The following is an 11,940-nucleotide window of genomic DNA, read 5'->3' on the forward strand; positions in this document are numbered from 1 at the left end:
AACTAAAAGTCCTCATTTGAGGGCTTCTTGAAGATGCTCTCAGGGCTACTCTCATGTGTATTGTAGGACACAGACAGGTAAGAGACCACGCACTTAAACTCCTGAACGGCTGAACCCCACGAACAGGCGAGGACGAGCCTTCCACTCCCACACGCTATAGACAGAGCCCGCGGCACCCGTTCATCAGAAATCGGACGGCCTAGAATCCCTCAGGGTTTAAACCCTAAACTAGAAAGGGTCTCGCAGTGGCTGCCAGTGCCAGCCAGCCTCCGAGCCCTATCCTTTTCCCCACCTCCCGGTCTCCCGCATTCCTATCCTCTCCTCTCCTCATCCGCGCCGCCGGCGCCGCCGCCGCAGTCGCCGCCGCCGCGGCTTCCCCTCCTCCCCCGAGCCAAGGTGAGCTTCCTATCTCCAGTCCCGTAGCGTGAGTAGCTTCCTTCTCGCATCGAGTAGCGGTGTTTTGCGCGATTTTGTTTGGCCTAGGAGCTGCTGGATCTGCACGCTTGTCGCTTGGCCCGGTTACGTACATGTGCGTTTGGACGATTTGAGTTGTAATCGGAGGCTATTCTTGGGCCGTTTTGTTGTTTGATGTGTGGTCGGAGCTAGCAGGAAGGAACTGGGGTTTAGTAGATCCCATTTTTATTAGATTTGCGGTATTGTGCTCGGGGAGAAGATGTACCATGTTCCTGATTGATCACTTGATATGATGTTTAATAGCAGCAGCCGTGCTATATTACGTAGTGTTGCACGATATAAGAAGTCATGGATTTAGTTTTCACACTCTGAGTGATACTGTGGTAGACTCGTAGCATTTTGTCATAGGTAGCTGCTGCATGGATAGTTCTAGTAAATGAATGGGCAGTTAGCTCCAGAGAAGTTAGATTAAGTCCGATTTACTAGTGGCTCAGGAGATGTCTACTGCGTGGCTCACCTTATGCACTGCCTCTGCCATGTTGTTTTTATTGCTGAAGTAGCCAGGGTGCATGAGCATTTTTATTGCTGAAATAGTCAGGGTGCATGCACATTTTTATTGCTGAAATAGCCAGGGACCAGGGTGCATGCCATTGGTTGTCTGAACTGGTTGCGGTTAGGAATTTTTCCGTTTCTGTTTTCGGTTACTTGTTTATGCCGTGCCTCAACGTTGTATTTTGCCACTTTCTTTTACTTCTTCCATGCACTTTTAGTCCATGTTATGGCATTCATTGTTTGATTGCACCTTTTCCTTTCCTATGTGCAAATACGTTTTCTTTGACATTGTAATTTTTGCTTTCGGTTACTTCTTTCGGACAACTGTACTACATATTGGTTTTGTCTGCTGCCTTTACTGAACAAATTGTGTACTGACTTTTTTGTGTTTCATGCAGATGAATGTTGAAAAGCTCAAGAAGATGGCAGGTGCTGTGCGCACTGGGGGGAAGGGTAGCATGCGCAGGTGCTTATTCTTCTACTGTATTTATTCAAGATGACGTGTCAACAGTTCTGCAGAGCTTTACTTTCTGTTTAGTGCTTTTGCTTTATGTTAGCACCAGTGTTCAAAAAGGCGCTACTAGGCGCTCGCCTACGCGCACTTACGCGCTAGGCGGAGGGGCACCGCCTCGCCTAAGGGGGTAGGTGGAGGTTAGGTAGTGGGCTGTGCTGCCTGCAGGAGGGACGACGGGTGGCAGCGAGCGCACCAGGAGGAGGCTAGCGGCGAGCGCGGGCATGGCCGAGAGGAGGGTGGGCTGGGAACACAGCCAGGAGGACGCATGTGACAGGCGGAGGCTGGGGCGTGGCTGGGAGGAAGACGAGACACAGCAGGCAGCAGCAGCGGGATGGGGGCAAGCCAGCGTCGCCATGGGGGAGGAGAACGAAGGGCGAGCGGAAGAGCTGCCGCCGTCGGAGGCAGGAGAACCATCGGAAGGGATTTCGGGATAGAAGAGAAGCGTCGGGAAGAAAGCAGTCGAGCTGCGTCTGGCGGCTGGGATGGGAGAGAAGCGTTTGCTCTTAGGGTTACACACTATATATATGAACGTGTTGGACTTGGTCTGAAAATACTGCTATTGGGCTTCTTTTAGCCTGCTTTGTCAGGGCCTAACAGGCCTTTCTCTTTAATAAAGTCCACTTATCTCTTATTTCCTTTTCTTTTTTAAATATATGTATATGTAAATGCTAACACCTAGAAAAACGCCTAGGCTCGCTTAGGCACGCCTATGCTCTAGGCGGAGGGTCACCGCCTAGAGAGAGCGCCTAGCGCCTTTTATAACCTTGGTTAGCACATACATTTCTGTTGCACTCACAACCTGTGCATATATTAATTTATGTGGAGTAATTACTCTTTTGATTTAACAGGATCATTTTTCCCAACCTTTGTTTATTTATGTGTGCCTGTTTTTGTTTTTGTACATGAACTTGCCTAAAATAATTTCTTATTTATGGTACTGTCTGCAGACTTATGCAATTTTACCTGGTAATATGCTATGAGCTGAAACGGTAGTCAAATGATGTTATATATATAGTTCAAATCATGTTCTACTCAAGAACTTGCTTTAAATTAGCGCATAATCATACTCGTGCTGGTGCTGTCGTATATATGGTACCAATGCTGTCATATGTATGGTACCGTTCTAGGAAAGCCCTGTATTCTGTACTTATAATTCGCTTTGATTGTTGGCAGGAAGAAGAAGGCAGTCCACAAGACTACAACCACAGATGACAAAAGGCTTCAGAGCACCCTGAAAAGAATAGGAGTGAACACCATTCCTGGTATTGAAGAGGTCAACATCTTTAAGGACGATGTTGTTATTCAGTTTGTGAATCCTAAAGGTAAGATACTCTAGTACTCAACAAGATTAGTACTTCACTTCTTTTCTAACAATGGTTTTTTGGTTCCCCTTCAGTGCAAGCTTCAATTGGTGCTAATACATGGGTGGTCAGTGGAACTCCACAGACGAAGAGTATGTTCTCATGACTTGCATTATCTGCTTAATTAGCTTCTGTTAAGATGCTCTTAATGGCTTAATATTATTCATTCTGTTGTGTGCTGGCTTTCTAAATGATGTCCTACATCGGCAGCTGGTTCTCTGTGTTACGCATGCCTTTTGTCAATTTGAATTTCAAGGAGAAAATAGTTACAAACTTCTTTGAGCTAGATTTGCATAACAGTATTCTTATGCTAGTATTTTTCTTATTTGAACAGAGCTGCAAGATCTGCTTCCGTCCATTATCAATCAGCTTGGTATGTTTCTCTTTACTCATGGATACCTATTGAATTCAAAATCTATAACACTATAGATATGTTCCTTTTTGTTTCAAAATCCATATAGGAGATTTACTGAAATCATATATGTAGTTACAACTTGTGAGCTCCATAACTATGCTGTACCAGAAATGATTTTGGTTTACCTCCTATTCAGGTCCTGACAACTTGGACAACCTGCGGAGGCTTGCGGAGCAATTCCAGAAGCAGGCCCCTGGTGCTTCTGGTGCAGAGGCTGGTGCCAGCACAGGTGCTGCTCAGAACGATGATGACGACGTTCCTGAGCTTGTCCCTGGAGAGACATTTGAGTAGGTCGGAAGAGAAAAAGGAGTCATCATAATTTTGCTACAGGCCTGCTGTTGTGAAGGGGTTATAAGTGAAGCGTTGCCATGAGAAGAGACCTGTTGAGAACTCTGACCTACCGTATTTGCGCCTGTGGTCCGGTTATGTCGTGAACGAGAATTTGGTAGGATGTGCTGGTGGGATTTTACATGAAGTACGCCTCTCTCTCTTTTTCACCCATATATTTCCCTTGCCTTTGTGTGGTAAAAGTCTTGTTAATGGTGAAGGCCTCCTAAACCAAACCAAGGTACCATGATTCACGAGGGTGAATACCAGATATCAGTTCTCACCTGCCATTAATTGCCTGGGCTGTAGAAAATATATCATCATTTCATGCTCTCGTGTTTCATCTGTTATCCTTACCTGCTTGTCATGTTAGAACCTGCTTCAAGTAGCTGGTACTTGTTTACTGTGGTATTGTTGCTTAGCCTAAGCTCTTGTGCCTTGTATTAGTGTTGGAAACTATGGGGTTGGCGTTGTTGCTTAGCCTAAGCTATTGTGCCTTGTAGTGTTGGAAACTGGCGATAGAGTGGTAGCAGCAGGAACAGCTCCTTGCAAGGTCTCCCTTGTCTTGTTGGGCCCACGCCTAGGCCCACACGTCTGATCTATATGAAAGTGTAGGCCCATTCCCACCCATTTTCAGGCCCGTTCCGGATGATCAATCCGGCGTCTTTCGTTGCTGCCTTGTTGCCCGGCACGCCACGTTACGTTGCTGCGGGGATTTGGGGGGAAAACAGCAGGTCTCTGCCGTCGCTGGCCGGCAACGGCAGCACCGCAAGTCCGCAACGGTGCCATGAGGACTGGCGAACTGTGTCCAATCGTGGCTGGTGGCGGACGGATCTTGCCATCCAGTATTTGTCCATGCACCTACCGTTCCCAAGTGGCGACATGATGTGTTTAGTAGTAGTAGTAGGTTCTCTGCTCTCGATGTTTTGGTAACCAGTTCGGCGGCTTCACTGTTTAATAAGGTCTTATGTGCCCTAAACCGGGTGTTAGGCGAGTTCCCTGCCCTGAGCGTAACATGGCGACAGGTACACGTGTGCTGATCAATTTCCTTTTCAGATTTGCTATCTTGGTGCCCGGTTGTTTTGACTCATTCGAACAACCGGTTTTCTAGCGTTTAGGTTCGGCCGGACTTAAATTTTTACCGTTCACGTGGAAAGTTACTGTTTATATCAGAATATTCTGAGATAAAAATACTGCTCCAACTAAAAACTATAGCCAGCCAGAAAAAAAAAATGGTTGGGAAACCGCACCGTATGTGGGCCCCGTCCCTCGAGCAGCGCGCAGCAACCAGCACGCCCCGCGACGCGTACCCTGCCCGTGACAGCCTGTGCAGCCTCCCTCAGTCCCTCCCCAGGATCCTCTGCGGCAAGCACAGCTAGCAGTGGGTCTAGGGTGCGGCGCAGAAGATCCGGTGGACTAGTGGAGCGAGACAAGAGCATAGACAGGGACTAAGGCCGCGTTTAGTTGGCGACCGAATCGGCGTTTGCACAGTGTTTGAATTATTGTCACTGTAGTGAATACTGTATCAATTTCGTTTATATTTGTGAATTATTGTCAAAACATTGACTAATTAGACTCAAAAGATTCATCTCGCAAAGTTCAACCAAACTGTGCAATTAGTTTTTTATTTCATCTACATTTAGTACTTCATATATGTACCACAAATTTAATATGACGGAGAATCTTTTTTTTTTATAATGTCAAAGTTGGGAGTTTGGGGAACTAAATAAGGCATAATAGGAGCTGCATCTGATATTTGACGTCTGTGAACAAATTGACATGTTTTTCTGCTATTTATAATCTATAAAAATAATTTATATTATTTTTAAAAAATTTGGCACATATGTTTATGAGATCCGTAATCCATAGAAATACCTAAATTATATTACTCTGTCTAATAAATTATACTGAAAAAATTATTATAAATATAATAATAAAATAGTATAAATATAACTATATGACAGCTTAAGTATACGAGAAAAATCTAGTTGCTGGGAGGATTAAAAACAATCGGTTGTTACACACACTCGGTTGTCTCCGAAAAAAAACTAATCCATTCTGGCTCGTGGGCTCACGTTGCTTGTTATGGGCGTGATTGGTAGGCCGAATCGGACCGTCTCCGCACCGTTTTGATATCTGATCTTATTTATACGGTGTGTTTGGTTGTTCTCCTCGCACCTTTTGCCGCACGACTTTATTTTCTCAATTTCCACTTCCCTCTTCATACAGGATGACTTGATTCAGGCATGGCGCAGGGACCCATGTGTCATACACTTAAAACTCTTATCCATGCATGTAACTAAATAAGATCTCATCTTATACTGGACTAACAATAAAGACAACAAAATACGACTGAATACATAATTTAAGCATGTATCTCATCGTCCATCTCAACTCCTAACCAAAGCAAATCACGCCCTATGTGTCTGCGGCTTCATGGTCTGTGATACCACGCATGTGGTCGCCCATGTCTCGAGGACTCCGTCCCGTCCATGCATATGCATGTACACGATGCAATTTCTTAACGATTTTTTTTATTCTTCGATTAATAACGATCGACCTTGTTGACGCCATCTCTATCCTTTCAATAAATTGCTGATCTCACCGTTCAGAATCTACCGACGTACCAGAAAGGAGATGTCCAACGAGGACTGCGTGGCCTCTGAAATCTCTCGGCAAGGCTGTCTTCAACAGCAGATCTACTCTAGAACATAAATTTAAAATAGGTATTCAATATAATATCTATAGTCTACAATAGAGTATTTATATAAAAGACTCATTTTAGATATCAGAAAAGATATAACCTAAATTTGAGTATCCTCTCTTCTAGAGACCCATTTATAGAAAGAGTTGTCTTTTAGGTCTCGTTGTTGGAGAAGACAAAAATAGGTATCGAACTCTTTACCTGTAGCGCTACCTGTCGGGTATCATAAAAAGGGGTCCCCTAAGCAAAAGCCGAAAAAATCGCTTAGACCCTATCAAAATTAAAGCCAAGAGACAACTACAGGCTAACCCCCACCTTGACCGAGGCTGCCGATTCTCCGCCTCGCTCGAGGCCCCGCACGTAAGGCCTCGGACGGGGAACCGATTCTCCGTCTCGCTCGAGGCTCCGCACGTAAGGCCTCGGACGGGGAACCAATCTTTCGTCTCGCCCGAGGCCCCGCACAGAAAGCCTCGGACGAAGTACCGATTCTCCGCCTCGCTCGAGGCCGGCTCGGCAACAACCCCGTCGCGGCAACAACCCCGTCGCCTCCGCCTCGACCGATTTCCCTGACAGAACATCACGTCCAACTAAATGCGACCAACCACTCCTGCGATGTCAGCCGGACGACGGCTCGACACAGCGGAGTGACCAATGAAATGGGAGTCGCATCAACACCATGTCGTCCGAGATGGGACGGGGCAGCGGTTACCGGCCGCTGTGCCCGGCACTGTGCCCACGGCTGACGCCCATGCTACACTGTGCTGCCTAACCCCAACTGCTCCAAGGACAGCGTCGCGTGGGGAGTCAAGTTCGGGTCCCTGTAGCCTTGAAATCGGTGTATGGGACCAACTGCTCCCTCCAAGCCTCGGCAATCCACTTTAGGGTCTCGGTAGCCTCGGGATTCGCGCCCGCCGAGCCCCTCATGATAGTTTGGCCTTTGCACCGACTGGGCCTCGGCTCTCTACGCTGCCAACATACAGCGACCGGCACGTCGTCCGCCATGCCCTGCGTCAAGCTATCACTGGAGCCCCCACGTCACACAGGATCGAGCGTGACCGGCGCGTCGCTCCAGTGCATCAAGGACAAGACCGCTTCGCTGACCATGCCACCACAGCGATAGGCTACAGGGCTTGGACATGCCACCTCTGTTCGCACGATGCTACGTAGCAACCCCATGTATCACCTCTGTCCCCCTTCAACTATAAAAGGGAGAGACCGGGGCCGTTTCTAGGCGCGGACAAGTTTATGAACTCACGCATACACGCATAGACAGGGAATTGGACATAGGAGATAGACGAGCACGGACAGACAGACTCACTCACTCACGCGCAAGCGACACTCTGTAACACGCACGCTTCCCCGCTACCTGAGATCAACATCTCAAGCAATTCACACTACTCCACGTAGAGACCTGGGACTAGCTCCCTCTCTCGCCCTGCTTATAACCCCCTACTACAAGCACTTTGGTGCAAGGAATACAAGATCGATCTCTTAGACTGGACGTAGGGCATCTCTTGTCTGAACCAGTATAAACCTTATGTCTCTTTGCATCACCATCCGGAATTAGGGGCACGTAGTACATTTTCACTAATTGGTTGAGGGCCCGTCGGTCCAAAACACTGACAGTTGGCGCGCTAGGTAGGGGCCCTACTGCGTGTCAGCCTAGTCATACCGACAAGTTCCGGATGACAGACCCCGTGCGACCACTGCGTCTCGGCATGATAATCTGGTTCGGGAGCCTAGAGTTCACGTCTCTAGGATATGAGTACGATATGGTACTCCTCTCACCCAGAGTCCCACCGACCGATGACGACACCACTCACCAGCTGCCTAGGCATAGGCGGTGCCCGGGCCACCGCTCTCGTCACGCTCGCTAGGCACGACGCGAGCGGGACCACCCTAACACCGTGCAAGCTCAGGGCAACGCACTACGCCCCATCGGTACCCTATGCCCAGCTGTTGGCACAAGGTCCCTGGTTGGGGACCTATCTAGCCTGAGCCTGGATAAGGGAAAGGCGCCGGTGGCATGCAGCGACGCCCCATCATCAAGCTCTGCCCCGCCACCTCCTGAGGGGTCAACTCCGGCGGAGCAAAGCCCGACGATGGCAACATCCCCGTACCCCTTCGGGTTGAGAAATGCCGCCGCCACCTATGCTTCCGCCTACGCTTCCGCTCACGCGGAGCCCTCAGGACGCCACCAACGCTTCGCCCTCGACCTCAATGCCACGACCTCGACACACACCCATGCTGACTCCTTGGAGGAGGACAAGGCATGGGACAGAGCGGACTTCTCCGGGCTCCCTTGAAAGGATCAAGATGCCCAAGAGGGGGTGAATTGGGCTAATTCTAAATTTTCTTGCAATAATCAAATCCTACGAATAGCCCAATTAACCCCTTGTGCCTAGAAAAGTGTTTCTATCAAACTAACGCACAAAGGACTTACAACCTATGTTCCAAACTTACTCTAGCATGACAATTCTATGAATGTAAATACAAGTATTGAATTGCTCAAAGTAAATACTTAAAGTAAATGCTCAAAGTAAAGAGAGAGGAACGCAGCGATGTTTTGTCGAGGTATCGGAGAGTCGCCACTCCCCACTAGTCCTCGTTGGAGCACCCGTGCAAGGGTGTAGCTCCCCCTTGATCCATGCAAGGATCAAGTGCTCTCTATGGGTTGATTCTTTGACACTCCGTCACGGCGAATCACCCAAAGCCGCTCACAACTTGAGTTGGGTCACCCACAAGCTCCGCCGGGTGATCACCAAGCTCCCAATCACCACCAAGCCGTCTAGGTGATGGCGATCACCAAGAGTAACAAGCATGAACTCTCACTTGACCATGTGAAGCCTAATGAGAAGATGGATGCACACTTGACTACTCTTGATTCACTAATGAGGCTACTATCTTGGATTCTCAAATCTCAATCACCTCACTAGGACCTTGCTCCTCTTGGCACTCACAAACATGTTTCTCAGTTGTTGGAATGAGCAAAAGTGACTCCACACATGAGTGGAGCTTCTATTTATAAGGCAGCCTGAAAAACGAACCGTTATGAGCTTCTGCGGGGTGACCGGACGCTCCGATCGTATTGACCGGACGCTCCGATCAGTTCAACCCGTGAACCAGTGAAAATGTGTTGACCGAACGCTGGCAGGGTCCGGTCAGCACTGACCGGACGCGTCCGGTCACATTAAACCCTTACTAGAACCTTACTGAACTCGACTGGACGCTGAACCCTCAGGGTCCGGTCAGTACTGACCGGACGCGTCCGATCACAGATTCCCTTCTCTGGAACCTTGCTGGAGTCGACCGAACGCTGCCTTTCTGCGTCCGGTCACTTGACCTCTCCAGCATCCGATCACACCTAACGCAGACTGCTGATCAAATGAACTGACCGGACCCTGCGGCCAGCGTCCAGTCGCACCGGGGCCAGCATCCAGTCAGTATTTGACCCTTCATTCACTTCCAACTCTCGAACATATGTGAATGAAGTTTGCTCCAAAGGATCTTAGGCATTCATAGGAGCTACCTAGAGCTAGTTTTAACAAGTGTGCACCACATCTAACTCACTAGACTCAACTAGGTCAAGCTACCCGTCCATACCTCTCTTAATAGTACGACCAAAGGGAAAACAAAGTCCTAAACTACTCTAAGTGTCACTCCAACTCCAATTGACACTTAGAACTAGTCATTCTTAACCTTGTTGTCCATCCTTTGAAAACCGAAACAATTTCCATCGTAGGGGCATGACAACCTTGATTGCCCAATCGATCTCCATTACCATGACCTAACTTAATTGCATCTGCAAAACACACATTAGTCATAGTAATCTTGTATTGTCATTAATCACCGAAACCCAACTAGGGGCCTAGATGCTTTCAATCTCCCCCTTTTTGGTGATTGATGACAATACCACCTTGAGTATGTGAAAGAGTGAGGTTTTTGACGGGCTTGGTTCATATAAGCTTTTGTCGATAAGAACAAAAGTGTTAGTCAAGCTTATATGACCCAAGCCAACACAATGTACTCAAAGGATATGAATTAAGCATGAGTACGAGTAACAAAGCTCATTTGCATCGGAGTATAAACGCGGAAGCAAAGGCAAATGAGCATAACACAAGTGATATGACATATACATAATGTAAAGTAGAGAGCACACATGTCATATATCACAATCACGTAGATAGCACTATCACATAGATATAACCGTATGCATGAAAGTAACACACGAATACATAATAGTAATAGTGTATCACACAAATAAAACTCCAAATGTATATAAGCTAATACTAGGTAACTAGCTCCCCCTAAAATTCGCTCCCCCTAAGTCTACATACTCGAACCCTCTCCCCCTTTGGTGTCAAACACCAAAACCTAAGGGTCGGTCGGCGAGGCTACAGTGGATGAGTCGGGCGCTAAAGTACGTGGAGCAAGCTGGAACTGGGCACCATCATCATCTGACCCTAAACTCTAAATAGACTGACCCTCTATAGAAGGAAGTGTTGCTGAAGCGGTCTGGGTCTGAGCTGGGGCTGGTGCTGCCTGTGAAGCTGCTAGAATGTCTGTCGTAGGATCTGACGAGGCAATAGATGAGGGGAGCCTCTGAGTAGTCACTGCGACTGGGGCTGCTGTAGAAGGATCGGCGGTATGCATATGAGGCGGTGTAGGCATGCCGGTCAGCTCACTGAAGGATGCTCCAAGACTCCTGGAGACTGACGTGTCAGGCACAAAAAGCGAGGGTGACTGCTCCAGTGAGAAACCCGTGTGATATGGAGTGAACTACGGGGGCAACCACTGGTGAGGACAACCACTGGGACACCTAAACTATAGGTGAAGCAAACTGAGCTGGAGGCTGTCCCTGACTCTAAGGCCCACTAGGCTATATAGCTGGAGTCATCGAAGTGGTGGTAGGCTGAGCAAGCTGGGGCGAAGGCTATGGCAGTGGGTCCCCAAGTGCTATCACTACATGCTACATAAAGCCCATAAGCTGCTGCTGCATGAGTATCTGCTGGTGATGCATCTGCTACTGCTGCTGCTAGAGGAGCTACTACTGCCTCTGGAACTCATCCTGACGAGCCTGGAACTGTGCAAAGTTGGCAGCAGTCTTCTGTGCCTGTCATGCCTGATCCTGCTGCATCCGCTCAAGAATGGCAATCAATACGGGGTCCGTCTGTGGTGCTGGTGGAGCTGAGCTAGAACTGCTAGCCTCTGCATCATGTCTGCGTGGAGGCATCTGAGGAATCGACAGATAGTCATCGTCCAAACTATCACTGGACTCAGTCATCCCCTGCTGTGCCTCAAGCTGCTCCTCCTCTGTAGCGGCTATGCCTCTAATGATCTCGTCCTACTGAGCTGCTGACTCTAGAACATCAGGATGATGACTAGGCTGAGCGGGTGCCTTTGGAGTGCTGTGCCTGATCCTCTGTGCCATGTTATATGTGGGAAACTCTGTGGTGGTAGCCTTGTACTCCGCAACCAACTCATGGGTCCTAATGTGCACACACTGGAGCATCAAGAATGTGACCCAATGTGCATAAGGAAGCTGTCTACGACCCTTGAAGCCCTCAGCAATAGTATCCTCCAACTCTGATAGAAGGAGGTCCCAAATGTCGAATACGGTCTGCTACATCAGGGCATTAAGGAGCTAGAGCTG

At 48.3% G+C, this 11,940-nt stretch overlaps 1 protein-coding gene across 1 annotated transcript; it reads left to right on the forward strand.

The window, feature by feature from the left end:
- Positions 1-244: 244 nt before the first annotated feature.
- Positions 245-3,917, forward strand: LOC136538941 (nascent polypeptide-associated complex subunit beta-like). The gene is made up of 6 exons (XM_066530863.1): positions 245-396; positions 1,365-1,432; positions 2,654-2,802; positions 2,877-2,933; positions 3,176-3,214; positions 3,393-3,917. Exons 2-6 carry the CDS (start codon positions 1,365-1,367, stop codon positions 3,545-3,547), a joined length of 468 nt encoding a protein of 155 aa, XP_066386960.1. The 5' UTR covers positions 245-396; the 3' UTR covers positions 3,548-3,917.
- The last annotated feature ends 8,023 nt before the right edge of the window (positions 3,918-11,940 follow it).

Source organism: Miscanthus floridulus, chromosome 2, assembly GCF_019320115.1.
Source record: "Miscanthus floridulus cultivar M001 chromosome 2, ASM1932011v1, whole genome shotgun sequence".
In the NCBI taxonomy this organism is placed as follows: Eukaryota; Viridiplantae; Streptophyta; class Magnoliopsida; order Poales; family Poaceae; genus Miscanthus; species Miscanthus floridulus.